Here is a 23,603-nt window from a genome sequence, read left to right as displayed (position 1 = left end):
GAAAATCTTAAGCACACAAAGTGTGAAAAATGGTGATATTGATTATAAAGGTGATCACATTAGGGAATTCACTTCTAGCGGAGAATTGGGTCTGATCGAATTGCTTACATTACTATTTTGTTGCTTCGTAAACTTTGAGTTACTTGCATGATCGAGAGATGTGTGTTGATCGTAAAATTTTGAATTGACTTTGAGAATGTGTGGATTGGAAATTAGCATTGTTGAAATCAATCTCTTCCTAGGATTCATATGGATTTTGCTTGAGGACAAGCAAAAGGCTAAGTGTGGGGGGGGTTGATTTATGCTTAATTGTTCTAATTTTAGGGGTTCGCATGTGCATATTTTAAGTTAAATCTTCTGGAAATTGGTGCGTTTTATGGTTTATTTTATGCTTTGCAGGAGATTTAGGTTTTCGAGTTGGAATAGTGCAATTTTGGAGAGAAGTGGCGTTTTTGGTGTTCTGGTGTGCAGAAGCGAAGTCGCCAGAGAAGTCGCTGGTCAGAGCAGTGAAATCTGCTCAAGCCAGAGAAATCGACAAGCCAGGCCGCGGAAGCCAGAGCAGAGAAATGCACCAAGTCAGAGAAGCAAAGCTCCGTGTCAGAGAAATTGCGTGCGCCAGAGAAATCACCCGCCAGAGCGGAGGAAGCGCCAGAGCGGAGGAAGCGCCAGAGAAATCAAGGCGCCAGAGGAGTCAATATGCCAGAGGGTAGAGATACGTCAGAGGAATCAATACCAGAGAGGAACCCATTCCGCTGACAAGATCAGAGAAGTCATCCGTTCCTCTGGCGATAGCCATTCCTCTGGCGAGAGCCGCGATTTCCGCCCGAGTGGAGATTACTTGCTGAGCGCGTCATAGCTGGAGTTACCTTATCATCTACGATTCTATTCCTTTTAGAGTCCGGCTTTGCATGATAATTTCCATGGTGATCCAGAAGGAGTTGAAGTCTATAAATAGGGCCATAGTTTTCATTGTATAATTAATTCTTGCCCTAGTTTTAGAAGCCATCTTAGAGAGCTGTTGGCATCCGAAGCTTAGGATTTAATTGCTTTCTTAGTGCTTTCATAGTTTCGAGTTTTCATTGTTCTAGTTAGGTTTCAATTTAGTTTTATTTAGTTTTTATGCTTGGATTGTGATTGAGTGACACAATTTCATATTCAAGACGTTTTTACGGTTTTTCGTATTTAAATTCAATTTACTTTGTTTCATCATGTTTATGCTTTTCGTTTATGTTTATGTTTTCTTTTCATGCATGCATTTTAAATTATGCACTTTAGTTTCACGCCTAGATTAGAAGTCTTTAAATTCACAAGTATTTTATTTCATAAGTAGGTTTAATTTAGGTTCTTTAAAATCTTGCCTAGGGTTTAATAGTTTAATTCGTCTAGTTGAATTTTATAATTCGGTTTTTAATTAAGTTTTTAATTCTAAGTCTTAGTTTAATAATCAATCTCTTTATTGCTTTCTTTACTGTTTTCTAACGATACAATTAGAAGCCCTTAAAAACTTTCCTTGTGAGATCGACTTGGGTTAGCTTATCACTGCTAGGATGTCCTCGTACTCTTGCGAGTCAACTTAGAGGTGTTTAGGTTGAGTCAACCGCCATGTCTCATTTGATAGAAAATCCGGCGAGTTCCACCACCGTCTTCTGTCAAGCCGACTCCACTTTCCATCTGCGATACCTGCGACAACGAGCTCCATCACTGCCGCTGACAAGTAGGCCAGCGGTGACGATCGCGTCTGGGTGTACGAAGTCTGCGAACTGGCTCAGCCACTCCCAAATCCGGCGACTGTGAAAACCAGCAACGTAGATGAAGGCGGTGCAGCCATAGATATTCAGAAGAATATGAAGCGCAATTCTGGTACTGAGAATTTGTTAATACAGGTTCTGCTACTGATGGAGTGAGTGAACTCATCAAAGCAATCAGAGGACCTGAAAAGGAAGACTAGAACAGAGAAGGTAGATTTTCTAGGTTTGGATCAACTTCTGTGATGGATTGACAAGAGGAAATTTTTTTGAAGTCAAATTATTAAATGGTAAAAAAAAAAAGTTTGCAAGGATGCTCTAAATAATTACGCCTCTCCTTACTACTATTAATATGAAGAGTAATTAATGTTAATTTCCTCTTCACTTTATGCATGCAATGCAACTTATCTACTTCAAATTCATAACAAATTTATTACTAATATTTATCTCTTAATTTTCATTGCCCAAACACCTTTAAATCGGGTAGAAGTAATAGTTCTACGGTGCACAATTAGAGTAAACAGTGAAATGCATACACAATTATGAACAAACTATCCTTTGAACGAAGAACATATTAGTAATTGATATGCGTTTAAGTGAAATTAAGTATTCAAAATGGATGGTTAAACATTAGATTTAATTTAAAAAGTTAATAGCGTTCATATTCATTACTTACTCAAACATATTGGACATATATCACATGTAAGTTAAGTATACTAAGACTACATGTTAGTGTACATATAATAACATCTTAGTAATTGACACGTGTTTGATTAAAAACAAGTATCCAATTTGATGTGTTAACCATTGAAATGAACTTAGGAGGTTAAATTTCTTAACTTACATTGCCCAAACACCTTCAAATCGGGTAAAAGTAATAGTTCTACAGTGCACAATAACAGTGCACAACTAGAGTACACAGTTGAATGCGTAGACAATTGTAAACAAACTACGCTTTAAATAGGGCGAACTTTAATAATTGATATGCGTTTAAGTGAAATTAAGTATTCAAATGAATGATTAAATAATATATTTAATTTAAAAAGTTAATAGTGTTCATATTCATTACTCACTCAAACATATTGAACATATATCACATGTAAGTTAAGTGTACTAAGAGTACATGTTTGTGTACATATAATAGCATATTAGTATATTGACACATGTTTGATTAAAAATAAGTATGCAATTTGATGTGCTAACCATTGAAATGAAGTTAGGAGGTAAAAAATTTTAACTTCCATTGCCCAAACACCTTCAAATCGGACAAAAGTAATAGTTCTACGGTGCACAATGACAGTGCACAACTAAAGTACACAGTTAAATACGCACACAGTTGTGAACAAACTACGCTTTAAACAGGGTGAACTTTAATAATTGATATGCATTTAAGTGAAATTAAGTATTCAAATGAATGATTAAACATAAGATTCAATATAAATGACAGCGCACAACTAGAGTACACAGTTGTAAACAAACTACCCTTTTTTGGGCATAATTTCTTCGTGCATATTTTCTTCGTAAACAAACTAGCTAATTTAACAAAATTAAATATTTATTAATTTTTAATAATAACTAATTAAGATTTTTATGAGCTTGAAATCCAAATCATTAGTTAATAAATATATTAATAAATAAATAATACTTAATTGATTAATTAATTTAATTAAACTAGTATATAAATGATAGAAACAATGCGGTCGGCTAGCCATAATGAAGATCAAAACTCAAATTTTGGCCACTAATCTTCAAACTACAAAATCTGGCCATTAATTAGGCGGTATACCCAATTTGCCCTTTTACCCATCTCACGCACCAGATCTCAGCTTCCCTCCCCTCTCTCTCTCGGAGATCCGCGCCAAATCCGACTCGGAGTTGGTGGTGTCGAGAAAGGTCCGCAGGGCGGCGCCGCCACCGATGGTGGACGTGTTCGCCAGAGCGGGGTTTGAATCATCGTCGTCGCCGATGGAGGAGGTCGGTCAGGTGGTGGAGGATGAGGCGGCGGCGGCAGATCTGATCTGATGAGGCGACGATGGATCTGATCTGATGAGGTGACGGCGGTGGATCTGATCTCATCGTTGCACCGCCTCCTCCATCGGCAGATCTGATCTTCACCTCCTTCGATTTCAGCCATCGACAGATCTGATCTGATCTGATCTGTGCTGCACGTATGGCACTTATGGCACTAATAGTGCCATAAGTGCCATAAGTGCACACTTCCCCCTAGGGTTTAGATATTCGATCTAGGGTTTAGATTATTCATTTGGGGTTTAGATGTTCCATTTAGGGTTTAGATTATCCATTTAGGGTTTAGATGTTCCATTTAGGGTTTAAATGATGTTGTTGTTTCTGTATTTGTGCTGATGACCATTTTACTTAGTTTTATTTTAAATTTCGTTGGCACTTATGACACTAATAGTGCCATAAGTGCCAAAATGACTATTTTACTTGGTTTTATTTTGGATTTTCGATGGCACTTATGGCACTAATAGTGCCATAAGTGCCAAGATGGCACTTATGGCACAATTAGTGCCATAAGTGCCTAACCCGACCCGGCACGCGACCCGCGTGCCTGATCCTACCCAGTCCGCCTCATTAAGGGCAAAAGCGTCCAAATCAATAAAAATGGCCAAAATTTGTGTTTTTTCAATGTGTGGCCATAAATTGTGTTTTATGCTTCATTTTGGCTACTTCAAAATTTTACTCTAAATGATAATTACACTAATTCATAAATAATATGTCATCTGTGTATATAAGTCAACTGTGCACAACATTTATACTGTTTATTTTGTTCAACTGTGTACGTATTATAGTCAAATATGCACAAAATAAATATTTTAAAAATAATAATTACTATGTAAATTAATTAATAAAAAAATAACTTATATACTTAATTAGTAATTTGATTAACTAGCTAATTTAACAAAATTAAATGTTTTTAATTTTTAATAATAACTAATTAAGATTTTTATGAGTTTGAAATTCAAATCATTAGTTAATAAGTATTTAATAAATTCAATAAAAATTAATTAATTAATTAATTAAATTATTATATAAATGATAATTAATATAATTTATAAATAATATGTCAACTGTTTATATAATTCAACTGTGCACAACATTTGCACGGTTGATTTTTTTACCGTGCACAAACCTAATCAACTATGTACGTAGTGAATTCAATTGTGCACTGCCAAGATCAATTATGCACTATATGTGCACGGTTGATGTTTACAACTATGTCATTGTAGATACAACTGTGTTTCTAACTACACAGTTGAGCTCAATTGTGCACGGTTGTTTATGTTCACTATGTTATTGTGGAATACAACTGCTGTGTAGTTAAGAACACATTCACAGCTCTCAACTGTGTCCTCCCAATTAAACATTTATTTTATATTTTTCATGCTCAATGTGGTCTTAGACGTGAAAAAACTAAATTTTATCATTAAAAAACAACAAATCATGATTTTGATATCAATATATTCTTAAATATGTCATTTACAAATACAACTGTGTACTGCAATATTACTGTGCACAGCTCACCAAAATTAGAAAATAAGACATATAATTGATACATTTGTTATGAATTTAACATACATACATAAATACAATCAGAATACCCAAATAATTTCACACGACTCAAGTTTTTTCATATAAAAAATCGACAATATTTTTGGTAGTTTTTCGTGGGTTTTGAGTAAACCCAAAAGAGAAGAGCGAAGATGAAAAAGAATTACAACAATTTTCACGTATTTCCTTCACCAACATACTATACAATAGCATTCAATTGTTCATTAATTTAATTGTAAGGTGGAGATACGAGGAAGAATTGGCAGCGGGCGTCAAGCAAAGAGAATTCGCGAGTTGCTGCTGTGTTTGAGGAAGAAAGGTTTTATAGACTAGGTTGTCTTCTTTTTTTTTTTTTCTCTTTTTTTTTCATTTTTTTTTTGTGAACCACAAAATTCTAAGATTAAAATTTGAAACCACCTGCCTCAAAAGCATGATCAAAGATCAAACAATAATCATCATCTTTTACGATGAGATAAATTCCAAGAAATATGTTAAGCATATAAAACTTATTTAAAAGAAAAATTCAAGAACACTATGAAATGGAGATCTACACTCAGATAAGCAATGGTGAACCAATCAGCAGGATTCCAACACAAGATTCACTCTACAAATTGTATGCCGTTTTTATCAATGATAGGCGCAAGAAATCAAATTGTCACATACATATACAATAGCAAGGGATCCCACAAAAGCAGAAAAGATGTATTTTCCCAACATTTTTCACTCCCAAAGCTTCTAGTTACAGAAGCTCCTTCAGCCGTTAGATCGACTCCTCGTGATCGTCAATCCGGCGAGAGGAGGTGATAATTTCTTTAATGCGGTTACTGTCGGATCTTCCTTATTATCTCTGCTGCTGTTGCACTCCTTGATACTCCCTCCGTCCCACTCCAATAGGCTCACTTCATTTGGGCACGGAGATTAAGAAAACTTAATTTTTAGTAGAAAAGTGGTAGTAAAGTGGTGTGGTCCACACCAATTAAGTACAATTTTTTTACCTAAAAAGGAAATTGAGCCTATTGGAGTGGGACAACCCAAAAATGAAACTGAGCCTATTGGAGTGGGACGGAGGGAGTAGTAGAAAAAAAGAAGAAGAATTACGCAAGATGATGAAGAAGAGACTCAGCGGCGCGATGATGAAGAAGAGACGCAGCGGCGCTGGCGCTGGATTGGGATGGCCGAATGGGCTGAGTAGGTTGACTTCTTTAAGAGGAGAGAAAAAAGAAAGAATTTCTTTTTCTTTTATTTTTATTATCTAATTAGTAAGGGCATGCTTGTCTTTTCAATGCATTTTGACCCCTAAAGTCATGCTTTTAAATTGTTGGCTATATAAGTCCTAAACTATAGGAGAATGGCTAAGGAGGTCTATTGTCACAAAGAACTTCCTACCTATTTTTGGACTATACCCCACCACTTATAATCCTCTTACTTTTCACTTTTCACAGCTCTCAATATTAATTATAACACCTTTTCACCACTCTCAATACACTCAACTACCTTTTATCCACTCTCAATACACTCAATAATATTTTTTTCTTAAAACCCGTGTCACTCCCTCCTAGGAAGTTCTTTCATGGACGGAGGGAGTATTATATATAGATATATAGATTCTCCTGGTCCGTATTTATAGTTGACAATGTCGATTAAGCCACCAACTTGGAAATTGCTAGAGTACAAGTAGTACTAGCTTCTAGATTGATTATTTTAATAATGCATGATGCATTTCAAATTTTGAACTTGCTAATTCTAGTTTAGATTTTGGAATTGTCTCCATCCTTCTGATTAGTCAACTTGAAAGCTTTTTCCCAATTCTTGAAATCAAATTTATTTTATATTTTAATGAAAATCTGGCAATGAAATAATGAGCTACTTGACGCAAATCTGCATTATTCAATAATAAATTATAGAAAATTTCCTAAACTCAAATTCAACTAAAAATTTGCATAAGTAATAATTATTTATGCATAATATTTCCCTTGACATAGGAGGAATACTAAACTTCCACTAGAATTATTACTATGAGTTGTAACTTGAAATTATTTTTGTAAACAATATATAATGAATAATAATTTACGTGGATAAAAGAATTCTAGTGATACAACACTATTAACATAATTATTAAAGAATAATTAATATGACACTAATAGTTTAATAATTTCTCATAAATATATATATTAAATTGCATTATCACCATTAAAATGCACATAAGTGTAATATATTAGGCAAAGTAAGACAAAATTTTAAAACATCATAATTCTTTTATAAGGTGCATGTCTTCTCCATTCATACTACTCGAAAAAAAAAAAAGAAAGAAAGAAAGAAAGAAAAGAAAACCCGATCTCGAGCCAAGTATTGAAACTTATCAAATACAAAATCAACTTCAAACTTATTTCCAAATACATTAAATGTCTGCAATTGGTTGAGGAAGTATATGTGACCTGTAATACAAATTGCATGGAAGTGAAATAATACAACCCTTCACTGCCACAGACGCCTAAGCCTAACTCAAGATAGACTCATAAATACAAGTCGAAGACTTTGTAGAAACAGTTAATTAATTAGTTATAAGAATTATGTAAATTAATGGTCATTTCAATTAAACCTTCCAATTTGCAGCCATGGAGAAAAAGTTTTATTACATTTTTGCATATGCAGTCCTCACCATAATAACCTTCCCAATGCCTCCTTGTGCAATGAGCCTTGCCACTGATGAAGCTGCCCTTCTTGCCTTAAAAATGCGCATAACCTCAGACCCTTTCCGTATGCTTGCAACAAATTGGAGCAATAACTCGAGCTCCGTCTGCAGCTGGATTGGCGTCACTTGCAGTTTGCCACACCAAAGAGTAACAGCCTTGAATCTCTCTTTCATGAATCTCGTTGGCACCATTCCACCTCAACTCGGGCAACTCTTCTTCCTCGTCACCCTCGACCTCACCTGCAATCTTTTCAGTGGAATTCTGCCTTATGAGCTGTCTCTCCTTCGCCGTTTGGAGTTCATATCGCTTGCACTCAACAACTTCACCGGAGACTTCCCTCCGGTCTTAAGTCAGTTATCAAAATTGGAGTACTTGGTCTTAGACAATAACAGTTTCACAGGTTCCATCCCAAAATCCATCTCAAACCTTACAAACCTACAAGTTCTTTCCTTATATGCCAATTCTCTAAGTGGAGAAATTCCAGAAGAGTTGGGGAGACTTGGTAATCTACAAGATTTGGAGGTTGAATGCAATGGTCTTTCCGGTGGTATACCATCAGCCATATTTAACATATCCACCCTTCAATATATAGCATTCACGTACAACGAATTGAGTGGAAGTCTTCCACCAGACATGTGCACTAATCTTCCATTTCTTGCTGGGATATTTCTTACCGGAAACGAATTGAGTGGTGAGATTCCGAAAAATCTGTCTCAATGCTCACGACTTGCGACTTTGTCGCTCTCTTTCAACTCCTTTAGTGGGCAGATACCTCCAGAAATCGGCTATTTAACATCTCTTCAGAATTTAGCTCTCGGTACTAATAATTTAAACGGTATGACTCATGTTTTTTTATCGCATTAGATTGTCATTATATAATGTTTGATTTTCTATCGGAACTAGATTTACACCTGCGTGTTGGGCAAGAAAAATGTTGGCCGCGCATTACACGGGTGTAAATCTAGTTAATTTAATACGAAAAAAGAATATTTATATTTATTATAAGAGGAAGTCTCTTGTACAACCGGGTAACCCAAGATCAATATTCTTATTCATCTGGAGATCCTGTACTATCCAAACCCAAATACATATAGTAAGTGAATTGGATCTGAGTAGGGTAAGAACCGATTGTTTCATACAACCGGTTGCACAAAAGATTTTGGGTTATTATAATTGTATCTATGCTATTTTCATATAGTTTTGCAAATAATGATAAGATTATCATGTTAACTTTCAAGAATTTATGTTATCATTTAATTTCACTTAATGGGTAGATATTTTCATCGGTATTGTATTCAGTTTAATACTCTCTCTGTTTATGATAAAACTTATTAGGAGGGTAAGTGATATGAGTTTTAAGATAATATTGTTGGGCGTACTGTGAGTGATGAAAAAGTGTTGTAATTAGTATTTTGAGTATTTAAAAAGTGAAAATAATGATAAATGAGGTATTTTAAGTGATACAGTATAGTCCAAAAATAAAATAGGATGTTCTTTTGTGGACGTCCTAAAAAGGACATAGGGGGTATAAGATATTTTTCAAATTTTCTCGCAGTAATTTTAATGACAAAATAATATATACATATATATATATACACACAAATATATATATATATATATATAAATATATATATATATATATATATATATATATATATATAGGGAGAGGTTCAAATAAGAACCACTAATAAAATAAGAACGGAGAACCATTTTAAGCCATTCGATCATCAAGATCTACGGTGGATGCATCATCTTGGTGGATGGATGCAGGTGCTGGGTTCGAATCCTGAAGGGAGCAAAAAATTATTTTTTTCGGATGCATTAAATTTAATAGCGGATGCATTAATTTGTATAGCAGAAGCAATAATTTTATTGGTTCTTATGTTCTCACGATAATTGTGGTTCTCACTATAACCGCACCCTATATATATATATATATATATATATATATATATATATATATATGTATATATGCGTCTTTTGTGTTTGCCTTCTACCTTGGCTCCTTCTTTTCGACACCTGTCGATTAACTTAGGGCAATGGTTAGTCTGTAGATCTAAGTTTAGTCTTGTGGCGAGCAGCAGTGGGCAATGGTTAGTCCGAAGCTCACACTCTCGTCATATCTCGCTTTTCTTCTTTCCTTCTTAGGATGTTTGTCACAAACGAGTACTCTTTTCTCTCGTTAGGGGTTTTCCCTAGCAAGGTTTTAATGGCTCAACCCATAGTCTGCATCTCTGTGCTTTGATGGGCTTTATAGGCTCTTTTTTTCTTTTCCTTTATATATATATATAACCGCAATTTAATAATATATATGACTAAGTTATAGTGAGAATGCTATTTTTGGTGAAAAATAAGAATAATGCATAAGTCAGAATATAGTGTTGCATAGCTGTTTGTAATGACTACAAAACTACATTCGATTAATTGATAAAAATTTCACTCTTCCAGGATTCAAACTCAGGTGAAAAAATTCTCCCTTTAGATAAATATCAACGATAGGATTTGAAAATCTAACGTTAAATATTCATTCTCATTTCTCACCACATTTGTCCATTCTCATTTGATACTCTCCCTGTGTGTGTTGGTTATCATGAAAATCACCGTTTAAAATGGAGTCAATGTGTCAAAATATTCATACTCATATAGAAAAAATAAAAAAATATCCAATAAGATAAAGGAAAACTTAAAAATTAACCAATTTTTGTGGAAAAAGGCAAGTCTACCCCTACCATGAGAATTGAATCACCGTCAACCTTCTTCTTGTTATTGAATTCCCATCAACTTTCTTCTCACAAAATCTAATCCCTCTCTACCATTCTCTCTCCTATCTCTACCGATCTCTCTCTCTACCCCTGCGAAGAGCTGCTGTGCCACTTAAACATCTTCCGTAGTCTTTGCACCACCTGCGTCCTCCGGCTTCATCCACAAGCCTTCTGCCCTACATGCTTCCAAGTCTTACCCCAACCCTCCCAAGCGACATTGTGTGCATTTGTTCCAAGTGCTTATAGTACTCTGTCAAGGGTAGGCGACACTAGATCTCTCAAAACTTCATCATTTTTAGGAGAGTTTAAAATTATTTAAGGCCATTATCTTAGGCCTATTTGCAAAAATAGGCCACTATTTTTCGAATTTGCAAAAATATGTCAATTATTTTAATTTTTGGCATTTTAAGGCCACATTTGAGTTCAATTCAGCATTTATAGGCCACTTTTTGCGGTCAAAATGTGGCAAAAAATAACCTGATTGGGTACACATGTGGTTTAAAAATACCAAAAACTAAAATAATTGGCCTATTTTTACAAGTCCGAAAAATAGTGGCCTATTTTCGCAAATAGCCCTAAGATAATGGCCTTAAATAAATTTAAACTCATTTTAGGAAGCAACATTGATGGTGATGGTGGATAGGCAACTCAAGCAGTGTTTGCAAATAAGGCTTCATCACCATTTCTCGAGTTGGCTGATTTCCAACACCAATCCAGTTTTATTCCATTTCTTTTCACAATAGAAGAAACCTTTATACCATCATTTTGAGAATAATGAATAACAATATCAATCATTTCCAACGATGCAAATTTCGAGGTCAATGGGGCGATGAATGTGAGGGCTAGCTGAGAATTGCAGAGTGATGGACAGGGATGTGGTGAATATTGCATCTACGTCAATAAAATAAGATGGCGGTGGCTACCAAGGCTGAAGCTGAGAGGCGGGTTAAGGAGGCAATGTACACGAGAAAAAGGGCCAAGGAAGTGGTGGAGCACGTTGCTCATTTGGTGATTAAGGAGAAGGCAAGTTGGAAAAGAGGCTGCTTTGGTAGGGTGGGGATATAATGGAATTGTCAACAATGTCGAGATTAGTTTGTATAGTTAATGTTCTTCAATTCACAACCAACTCGATAAATTCATAACTTGTTGTGAATTCGAGCTTTAAAACTAGAATTCACTACTCGAATATAGATTAGTTGTGAATTCTAGTTTAAAGTTTGAATCCACAACTAGAAATAGTCTTGGTTGTGAATTTATTTTTTAAAATTATAATTCACAACTCGAATATAGATTGGTTGTGAATTCAAGTTTTAAAGATATAATTCACAAGTAGGAATAGTCTTGGTTGTGAATTCGAGTTTTAAACTAGAATTTACAACTGGAAATAGTCTTGGTGTTGAATTTGAATTTTTAAAGCTAGAATTCACAAGTAGAAATAGTCTTGGTTGTGAATTTGAGTTTAAAAACTAGAATTCATAACTCGAAATTTAATGGATAATTTTTAAGTTTTTTATGTGAAGAGTAAAATGGTACGCATGGCTAACTTTTAAGTTTTAATTTTTTTTAATCTTAGTGGATAACTTTAATTTTTACTATTTCTATTTGGGCAGTTTTGAAGTCCTTTCATTTAAAATGAGCAGTGAGAGCATTATATTGACATGTGAAGTTGCTGTATTCATCGTGAAAATTAACCGCACCCTTAAAAATTAAAAAAGAATTGATCTCTTGGACCTAGGTGTTGCATTCATCCATGCATCAAGATGATGTATCCACCGTAGATTTTCAAAATCCAAGGGCCGAGAATGGTTCTTCGTTCTCATTTGCTCTCTAGGAAGAAGTTCAAGTTAGAATTATTATTTGAAATGAGAACGAAGAACCATTCGTAGCCTTTAGATTATGAAGATCAACAGTGAATACACCATCTTGATAAATGAATACAACACTTAGGTTAGATGTAGCAAATTTTTTTTTTTCAATTTCACGGCAAATGCAATTACTAATTTAAACATAATGCAGTGTTCTCCATTATTATCATTAAATTTGGTTTTCACAATTGACTCAACTCAAAACACCTATTGAATTGACTCGCAATCTTACGAGGTCAATTGCAGTGGAATAAGTTAACCCAAGTCGTACTCTCAAGGAAGGCTAAACAAGGCGTTCGTTCGTGTTGCACACAATTAACAAGAAATTCAACCTAAACACTCTAATCAATATTATGGGTTTGACACTCTCTCTCATTATCTAGAACGTAATTGAAATAAAGCATATAAAATTATATAGGCGAAAATCAACTGTAAATAAACAATAATGAAATAACATGTAATTCTACGCTAGGGTTCGTGAGGAAAGTAATAATTCAATAATTAAACAAGCTATCATGAAAATAATTATCTAGATAGCAATCTAAATCATAAATAAGAATTAATATAAAGAGCATACAAGAAGAAATATAGATACTGTAATGAAAATCATAAATACAGAGTTTATCTAGGCAATAAATGGAAACTTACAGTAAATGACAATAAACTCCTAACTAGGAAAACTGGTGCCTGGAACGATGGCTAGACTCTGTCTGGGAAAGTGTGCCCTAGGAAAATGAGAAAATAGCTATTTATATCCTAGGCATGAGGAAATACACCCAGTGGGCGTTGGGTATAAGTGAGAGACAACCCAGCGGCTGCTGGGGTGTTCGAGCCAGCGAGGCAAGCGAGATGGACAACGGGCTTGAATATTGAGCGAATGGGGCAGCCGGCTGGGATGGTCGCTGGGATTGGGGGAGCCCGCTGGAAATTGAGTTTCGATCGCTCGAATGCTCGCTGGGAAGAGGGACTCGCCCACTGGGTGTTGGTGTGGAGTCCAGCGAGCGTTGGGAATCCAGCGAGCGGGCGTGAGCGGCTGGCGAAAGCGCTGGGGATTGTTGAGCGACTTGGTGCACAGGCTGGCGAGGTTGCAGGGTGTGTTAAGCGACTTGGTGAGCGGGGCTGTGTGAGACGGTTGGAAATCCAAGCGACTTGGCGGTGTGTTGAGCGAGCGAGCTTGCGCGGCCACTGGACAGGTCGTTGGGAAGAGAAATAGCGCGGCTGGAACTTTGAGTGAGGAAGGGAGGTCGCTGGGAACTTTGAGCGAGGAAAGGAGGTCACTGGAAGTGCTGGGCGCATTCCAGCCGGCTGCCCCCAACTCGCTGGAATTCCCAGCGGGACCCGAAAATTCCCAGCCGGCGCTGGAATTGACATAGCAGCGCACACTGTTTTTGTTTTGGCCCGTTCTCCCTCGTTACAAGTCGGATTTTGGATCCGTTTTCGCCTACGAACTCGTATTGAGAAGAACTTAAATTATAGTTCAGACCAATCAACCAAATTTGAACTCTATATTTTTCCACTAATTAATCAATTAGAGCATCAAAATAATCATATAAGCTCAAATCAATCAACTACTGAGTGAACGAAACCAAAAATATAAGCCCATAACGCACCTAAACACCCATAGAATCATCAAAAAAATAGGAGTAAACAACAATAACCAACTCCTATATACTCCCTCCATTCACGAAATAACTTCCTACTTTTCCTTTTTTGGACGTTCACAAAAGGACTTCCTACCTATTTTTGGACTATAAATTTTCACTTTATCACCACTCGTAATACTAATTACAATATCTTTTCACCACTTACAATGCACTTAACAACTTTTTCTTCACTCTCAATACATTCAACAACTTAAAAAAAAAAACTTGTGCCACTCCCACTTAGGAAGTTCTTTCGTGCATGAAGTGAGTATATATTTATATAGGCAGATGTTCAAATGAGAACCCTTATTTATAATGAGAACAGATTACCATTAACAGTCCCACGATGATATTCTATGCATCCTCTTGATAAATGAATACAACTCCTGGTTCGAATCCTAAAGAAAAATATTTTTTTTTCAAATGCATTAACTTAACAGTGAATGCAATAATTTTATAGGAAATACATTATTCACGTTCTCACAATAAATGTAGTTCTCATTGTTATCATGAGAATAATATTTTTCATGAGATCAAGTTGAGGCATTCACTGTAGATCTTTTCAATAGAACAACTATGTGTGGTTCTCCATTCTCATTTTAAATAAGGGTTCTTATTTGAATGCATCACTTGAGTTCGAATCATATGACGAGCGAAAATTTCATATTTTAGTACATTAAATTGTTAACCAATGTGTTAATCATATAGAAAAGTGCATTATTCTTACATTCTAATAAAAATATAGTTCCCACGATAACCAAGCCTTATAAGGAGTGATTCAAATGAAAACCTCATTTATTATAGAAACTATGAACCGTTTGCAAAAACATATAAAGTATTTGTACTTTCGTGGTCCTAAGTTCGAATTCTAGAGAACTGCAATTAAATTGCATTTAAAGGACCGCAAGAGTGCAATTATTTTATAGGTTATGATAGGTTCGATGTTTTTACGTTAAATGAGATTTTTACTATAACTATAACTATACCTATAACTATTTATATACAGGGAAAGGTTTCATTGAGAAATTAATTTTTTTGCGAAATTGTGAAATATTGAACAGATCAATAATTTTGATGAACATATGTATTTTATTCAATATGTTGAAAATCTCGTCACTCCAAGATTCAAAACTGTTAGGTCCGGAGGGTCTCAAATAGGTGTATGGGGGGGGGGATACACCTATGTGCTATTTTTCTCCTCTAAAACAGAGGGATCTCAAGATAGAGATCAAAACAAAACTTTACAAGCAAACTATGACACCTGTTAACTGAAAAGAGTTTTGACCAAACAGGGTTGACGACTGATTCTGAAAACTCTTCAGTAAGGAGTTATCAATTAAGTTACTGGAACTTAACTGATGCACGTAAGGGCTTCAGTCGAGTTTGCTAAAACAGAGATGATAACACTCTTCCTGACTATCGGAGGATAGATCAGTCAGACTGATATCATACACAGCGGAAATAACTTTGTTTCGTAATAGCCTTGGTTGAGCACGTTGCTAGTCTTATGTTTCTTTTTGCAGTTATTCAGTATTCAGTTTATCAATTAAAACAACACAAGTAAGAAAGTAAAACTAAAAGCTGTAAATAACACATAGACTTTTACGTGGTTCGGAAAACACTTCCTACATTCACGGTCGGTTGATCAGACCAACAATCCACTCCGCAAGTGCTTAACTGGTGCACTGCAAACCGAACTGTGTGCTTGCCGGGTGCACACAACCGTACCACTGAAGATTCCACTCTTCAGTACCCACACTTCACTCGTGTCGGATTTCTCACTCCTAGCACAACCCGTGCTAAGATCTCGCGGAGCCAGAGTACCTTCCTGAACTCCTAAACACTCAAACACTCGATTCTATCTCTCGAAAGGAGGTTTGAAAACTTGCCAACTATACTTCAAAGAACAAGTTCTTTGGAGCAAGTTTGACCTAGGCTTCTGGGTAAACAGAGGTTTGCCTAAGGTCTAAGAGAATGTGTGTAATTAGCAGTGACTGATTTTTGGCTTTGAAATTCTCTTCTTCGATTCAAGCTTTGGGGAGGTTAAGCTTTTGGCTGAGAAACTATTTTGGCAGAGTTTCAGCTTATGTCGTTGAATCGGTGAAGATTGAAGTGATCCTCGAACGCTATTTATAGGAGAGGTCTTGAATAGATCCGTTGGTGGAGAACGTCTTCAAGATTTCTTTCGTTGGAGAGCATTTCGAATTTGGGCTGGGGCTTCAATCTTCGAGGTTCCTTGTTTGGTGGGAACGGCTATGTTGAAGAGCAGGAGATGTGACGTCTCTGATAAAGTAGCCACCAAATAGGAATGACCTCTGCAGAGAGGGATGATCCTAAGATCACTGCATTTAATGCGGCTGTACTTTGTGAGTACGTGGCTTCCTTTGAACGTTGGAAGTTCAGTCCGAGGAAGAATGTTTAACTGATACTTGACTTTAGTATCAGTCCGCTGAGTCCACGCGGCACACATTAAGTAATCAGTTCTGAACTGATTCTTCAACTGATACTTCAGTTGGTATCTTCAGTCTTCAGTCCTTCGTCCTTCAGTCTTCAGAACCGCAAGCTAAACTAGAAACGAACTCTAACACTTGAGTTCAAACAGTTCTAGTCTATTACAATTAAGACCTATGGATTTTGGTATCATCAAAACAAGGATTATGATATTCCACAAGGTTCCCAACAAAAACACCCTTGTTCATCACAATTATTGAGTTGTTCATTAAAATTATTGATCTGTTCAAAGTTTCGCAATTTCGAAAAATATTTAATTTTTCAATGAAACCTAACCATATATATATATATATATATATATATATAGGGAAGAGTTCAATGTAGACCACAAAATATTCAAAGAACAAAGACCAAATCTCTCTCTCTCTCTATATATATATATATATAGGGTGCGGTTATAGTGAGAACCACAATTATCGTGAGAACATAAGAACCATTAAAATTACTGCATCTGCTATACAAATTAATGCATCCGCTATTAAATTTAATGCATCCGAAAAAAATAATTTTTTGCTCCCTTCAGGATTCGAACCCAGCATCTTATTTTATTAGTGGTTCTTATTTGAACCTCTCCCTATATATAGGGAGAGGTTCAAATAAGAACCACTAATTAAAATTAGAACGGAGAACCATTTTAAGCCATTTGATCATCAAGATCTACGGTGGATGCATCATCTTGGTGGATGAATGCAGATCCTGGGTTCGAATCCTGAAGGCAGCAAAAAATTTATTTTTTTTTTGGATGCATTAAATTTAACAATGAATGCATTAATTTATATAGCAGATGCATTAATTTTAATGGTTCTTATGTTCTCACGATAATTATGGTTCTCACTATAACCGCACCCTATATATATATATATATATATATATATATATATATATATATATATATATATAGGGAAGAGTTCAATGTAGACCACAAAATATTCAAAGAACAAAGACCAAATCTCAACCCTCAAACCCCAAACCTCAACCCCCCAAAAACCAGCATTTATCATGAATATACTTCTTGGGGTCGAATCCCACAACCCTGGATTTATTTTATTGAATATATACAGGGTCGAATCCCACAACCCTAAAAAAAGCATTATTTATTCACGCCATATTCACGCTATGAACGTTCATCAAATCCATTGAATATGGCGTGAATAAATGCTGATTTTTTGGGGGTTGTGGGATTCGACCCCGTATATGTTCAACAAAAAAATCCGTTGAACATGGCGTGAATAAATGCTGACCGTTAGATTAGATAAGATCAACGGCTGAGATTTGATCTCTGTTCTTTGAATATTTTGTGGTCTACATAGAATGCGACCATATATATATATTGTATAGGGTCGCGTTCAATGGAGACCACGAACACACCCACGTTCATCAAGTTATACTGAATTTTTTTGGGGGTTTTAGGGTTCGACCATGTATATGTTCAACATAAAAATTCGTTGAACATAGCGTCAATAAATGCTGACCATTAGATTAGAGATCACCGGCCAAGATTTAGTCTCTGTTCTTTGAATTTTTAGTGGTCTCCATTGAACTCTTCCCAATATACATATTCAATGGGAGACCACTAAAAATTCAAAGAACAGAGACCAAATCTTAGCCGTTGATCTTATCTAATCTAACGGTCAATATTTATTCACGCCATGTTCAACAGATTTTTATGTTGAACATATAATGAACGTTCATCAAATCCATTGAACATGGCGTGAATAAATGCTAAATTTTTGGGGTTTCTGAGGTTCGACCCCTTATATGTTCAATATAAAAATCTGTTGAACACGACGTGAATAAATGCTGACCGTTAGATTAGATAAGATCAACAGCTGAGATTTGGGTTGGGATCTATGGAGAAGTCAATATATTTCGTTCTAAATAAGTCAATAACTTTACAGAATAAATCACGTGACCGCATGAATAGACATTTACTGAATAAACACGCACATTTATCCGTTCAGTAAAATTGTTGGCGTATTCAGTAAATTTATTGACTTATTCAGATTCTCACTCTCTCTTTCTCTCAATATTTAGCATTCTCTATTGATCCCTTCTCTCTCTCTCTCTATATATATATATATATATGTGTGTGTGTGTGTGTGCGCGCGCGCGCGTGTGGAGAGGGGAGGGGGAATGGTTATCATGTAAACTACACTTATCATATGTGTGTATGTATGTGTGTGTGAGGAGAGGGGATGGAGGAATGGTTATCATGTAAACTACACTTATCATATAAAATGATATTCAGTATGAATTTGCTATGACTCATTTTGAATTTACTATGTAAATAAAACATGAATTAAAGTAAATACAAAATTTTTGTCACTTATGGAATTCGAACTCTGGATCATAAATTCATTCAACAAAATAAAGAATCCACTTAAATAGATTAGAGGGTTAAGGGGGAGATGCACCCCTAAAGTAGAGGCACCTAGAGCGAGTACCCCTTCATTTTCGACCTTGGATCAAATACCCTCCCATAGTCCAAAAAAAGGATGCAATTAAACCTAGGCCGTTAAGCGTCCGTTAGTTTTATTTTATTTTTTAAAATTCTGAAGTGGGGCCTACCTATATGTCTTCAACACCAGCTTCTCCACCAGAATTCAACGACTCGATTGTTTGAGGAATCATGCCAGGAAATTTGTTGGGGTACAAATAAACCACAAATTCTTGAGCAAGAACAATCCGCGCAGGATTTCTCCATTAATTTCATTCACAGACAAATCCAAATGCTGAAGGCTCGACAAATTCGTGAAGCTCCGTGGCAGTCCGCCAATCACATTCGCCTCCGTCATCCAGAGATACTCCAGCTTCGTCAAATTCCCGAATTTCGGCGGTATTTTCGCCGACGAGAGGTAGTCATTGTAAGCCAGCTATAGACTCAAGTGATTAGATAATATGGAAATCTCCTTAGGGTAACTACCGTTGAATAAATTCATGTGAAGATTCAGAGTGATCAGCTCGTCCAATTCGCCGATGGTGGGAGGGATATATCCGGTGAAGTTGTTGCCGTTGAGGTTGAGGTATCGCAATTGTTTCAGCCAGCTAATTTCCACCGGAATTTTCCCTTCGAACATATTTTGCAATAGGTCTAGATAGCAAAAATTTGAGCAATTCAATTTTTTTTTCGGAAAATCTTCGAATAAATTATTATGGGAAAGATCGAGAACGGTTAGATCCTGGAGGGAGAAGATGAATTTTGGAATAGTGCCGTTCAGATTGTATCCACTGAGGATGATTCCGGTGATGGTGTCACCGTAGCACTGAATTTTCGGCCAGTCGCAGGGAGATGAGCTAGAGTTCTAGTGGTGGAGGATTGGTGGGTCCCCCCAGAGTTTAAAAAAAAATAAAGCTAACGGACGCTTAACTATCGTTAGAGGCCTAAGTTTAATTGCACAATTTTTTTGGACTATGGGGGGATTTGATCTAAGGTCGAGAATGAGGGGTATATGATCTAGAGTCCTCTACTTCAGGGGTCCATCTGCACCTAAACCCTAGATTAAAAATAATTCTTATTTTATATAGTTAATACTTAAATTCATTTCAATTATTATTTACGAGAAAAAATATTATTTGTTAATAATACAAAATTTATTATCTTCTGATATGCAATATACAAACAACCTATCACTAAAAAATCCAACGCTATTTACAATTTACTTAACCCATTAACCTATTTTGAAAAAAAAAAAGAGTTAAAAGACTCAACTTCCTTTTAGCTCCATCCCATAATAATTTGCACTTTTATCCATTTTGCGACTTCCCACAAAAGCGTGTATTGGTATTTCTGGATACTACCCCACCACAAATTCATTCTTTTTTACTCCTAGTGTATCAATATATTTATATGGCCCACTACAAATCTCTTACTCCCTTCGTCCTAATAATAACATCCAAAAAAATGGGGCATGCAAATTAAGAAAATATAGATAAAGTAAGAGATATCAAGTAAATGAGGAGAGAGATAGAGAGAGTAGTGAAAAAGTAAGAGGTAGATAAAGTAAATCAGGAGAGAGATAGATAGAATAGATAAAGTAAATTATATCTTTTTTTAGGTCGAGACGTTATAAATGGAACACTCAAAAAGAAAATTTGGAACGTTTAAGTTGCACTCGGAGTACTTTTTTATCTCACTATCATAATACTACAATAAAAGTGGGGTCATTTTTCCACTCATAACACACGCATCTAATATTTATTAAAATTCGTATGGCCAACAATCATTCACACTCTTATAAGACAGACATAGTACATAAAATAGATAGAATAAAACACACTACAAAAAAGTTTAGGATTCCTATAATATTTACGACTTTGTTTTTGAAGTAATTGTGTGGCAATCTCTTTCTTCCTTACACTAAAAAAATTAATAGATAATAAAAAATCTTCTTTTTTCATATCTTCTCTCTATAAACTTTTTCAATCATAATAAAATGCTCCTTCTTCATAACACCTTCAGCAATTAATAAGCAACAACAATCTTCTGTCTCAAATGGTCGCACCTCCAAAAATCCTTTTTTTCAATAATGTACAGTACCTCGATCAATTTTTCGAAAAGTAGATCTGTTACAAATTGTTGAAATTTCCATATTGCTAATTGCAGCGGTGTCCTAAATGTTTCAGATGTGGGTAAGTGACTGGTTCTATTATATTTCCCCTATCTTGATTCAATTACTATGGGAAATAGCACCAAAATTCTTGTGGTTTCGCGAAATTCGCATATTTCCCTTGACCTTCAAAAGGTAGTGATAAAATCCTTAACCGTTGCTTCGATGCTCGTTTTTCTCTTAAGTGACATTTTTTGGCCATTAATTAGATGACGTGTCACCAACATGGCACACTTATGCTGAGTAGATTAATTAGAAGCTAAACGACGTTGTTTTGCGTCTAACATAATAGCGTCAAAATCCCTGAAGTTTGGCGCGATTCTCGTTTTTCCCTTGACCTTAAAATGATGTTTTCTCGCCATTTTGCGGAGCTTCTTGTTAAGGGTGTTTGGTTTGGTTGAGGGAACAAGGCGGTCGGCGGTTATGTACCGTCGTCTGACTTAGGGACAGAGTTGAGAGAAATGAGGGAGGCTAGGGTCAGCGGCGGTGGTGTCGCTGCGCTACCCAACTAAGGGCGGATGAGAGAGGACAGAGAGGGAGATTCGGAGGGTGTTTCAATTTGAGAGAGTACAGACGAAGGACGAGGCCAACGCTCCTCGCCGGAGTTACAGCGGTGGCTGCCTCGTGCTTGTATGTCCGTGGCGGCGGCCGGAGAAGAAGAGAGGAGAAAGGATCTGTAAAGAGAGGAGAGAGGGGTTAGCGGGAGAGAAGCGGCCTGGTCGCGGCGGCCGGAGGAGAAGAGATGAGAGGGGATCTGTAAAGATAGGAGAGAGGGGTTAGCGGGAGAGAGGTGGCCGGAGGAGAAGAGAAAAGAGGGGCTCTGTAAAGAGAGAAGAGAGGGGTTAGCGGGAGAGAGGCGACCGGCGGCCTAGTCGCGGCAGCCGAAGGAGAAGAGAGGACATGGGCAGATCATCTCTGAAGAACCCTAATTTCATCATCTCTGAAGAACCCTAATTTCAGTTAAAACGACGACGTTTAATGTTCTCACTTAAACACAGTCAGCGATTCGCCGGAAATTTAATCCTATGTAGATTTCCGACAGCCATGTCAGCATAAGTTTAGGGGCCGATCAATTTTATGGAAAAAAATAAGAATCGGGATTAAGTTCAAGGATTTAATCACTACCTTTTGAAGGTCAAGGGAAATATGCGTATTTCGCGAAACCACAAGAATTTTGGTGCTATTTCCCCCAATTACTATATGAAAAAAGTACAAATTAGGGAGTCCACCCTAGCCTACATATGGCTCTGCCACTGTCTATATGTACATTAACCCAAATTTGTCTATTGTTAATAGGGGTGGATAGAGGAAAAATTCACCTTATTCAAAGATATAAGATAACTTATAGACCATTGGATCGTCATATCTATGGTCCAAATCTAACAGATGCTAGATTTATGATCAAATCAATGTAACGAACAAAGTTCATAGAATCTACGAAAAAAATATAATACACGAACAGTCGTATTAAATTAATGTGATGAAATTTTGCCCCTCCAATATTCGAACTCAGGTGTGAATGTTATTTGTGCGATACATTGATTTGTTCGTAGATGTTATTGACTTGTTCATTAATCTCATTTCCCTCGATTAATTTAAATGAATATTAATCATAGGATTTAAATATTTAACATTCTAGATTTATTCTCATTTCTCATTATAAGGATTTTTCTCAATAGATTCTTTCTATCTATTTACTTATATTAATTTAGTAATAATTAACTTAGTAACGAAATAGCATACTACTTGAATTAAAAATAATTTAGGTGGGAAAACAATTCTGCTATGATTTAGCTTTTGTTTATATATATTAGGTTGAGAGCTTCATTAAATTTAGTTTGAGGAAAGTTGGAAATGTATTCAATAATCATAAATTTTTTGCAGGTATACTACCAAAGGAGATTGGCAATCTTCAAAGTCTGATTGCTTTTGGTGTTGAGAAAAATCAGATTGGAGGCTCGATTGATTTCAAAATGTTCATGAATATGTCTTCTCTACAAACCTTGCAACTATGGCACAATAAATTCACTGGGAACATTTCAAGTGATATCGGGAATCTTACAATGCTTATATATTTAGATCTTGCGTACAACAATTTAATAGGTGTGAACACAATAGACTCTTCTACCAATTTGAACTAATATTTTTATATAACAATGTTCATGGAGTTCAAATTTAATTTTTTTTTTAATATTTTTGGCAGG

The 23,603-nt window shown here is 35.9% G+C and overlaps 2 protein-coding genes across 2 annotated transcripts in view; both read left to right on the top strand.

The window, feature by feature from the left end:
* The first annotated feature begins 7,914 nt into the window (after nt 1-7,914).
* LOC131011349 (receptor kinase-like protein Xa21) overlaps nt 7,915-23,603 on the top strand; it is an 18,205-nt gene continuing 2,516 nt past the window's right edge. The window contains exons 1-3 of the mRNA XM_057939138.1: nt 7,915-8,846; nt 23,284-23,502; nt 23,603. The exon at nt 23,603 is cut by the window's right edge and continues 2,004 nt beyond it. The gene's annotated coding sequence lies outside the window, so the exon portion shown is untranslated. The remainder of the gene's footprint in view (nt 8,847-23,283; nt 23,503-23,602) is intronic.
* The window catches only part of LOC131008054 (leucine-rich repeat receptor-like serine/threonine-protein kinase At1g17230), a 15,953-nt gene continuing 283 nt past the window's right edge, over nt 7,934-23,603 (top strand). Inside the window, exons 1-3 of the mRNA XM_057934956.1 lie at nt 7,934-8,828; nt 23,284-23,502; nt 23,603. The exon at nt 23,603 is cut by the window's right edge and continues 283 nt beyond it. Of these exons, the coding sequence (XP_057790939.1) occupies nt 7,934-8,828; nt 23,284-23,502; nt 23,603 (1,115 nt within the window). The remainder of the gene's footprint in view (nt 8,829-23,283; nt 23,503-23,602) is intronic.

The sequence above is a fragment of the Salvia miltiorrhiza genome, chromosome 2 (genome assembly GCF_028751815.1).
Source record: "Salvia miltiorrhiza cultivar Shanhuang (shh) chromosome 2, IMPLAD_Smil_shh, whole genome shotgun sequence".
NCBI lineage: Eukaryota > Viridiplantae > Streptophyta > Magnoliopsida > Lamiales > Lamiaceae > Salvia > Salvia miltiorrhiza.
The sequence above is the reverse complement of the archived record's forward strand: the minus strand, read 5'-3'. Positions and strand labels throughout refer to the sequence as shown.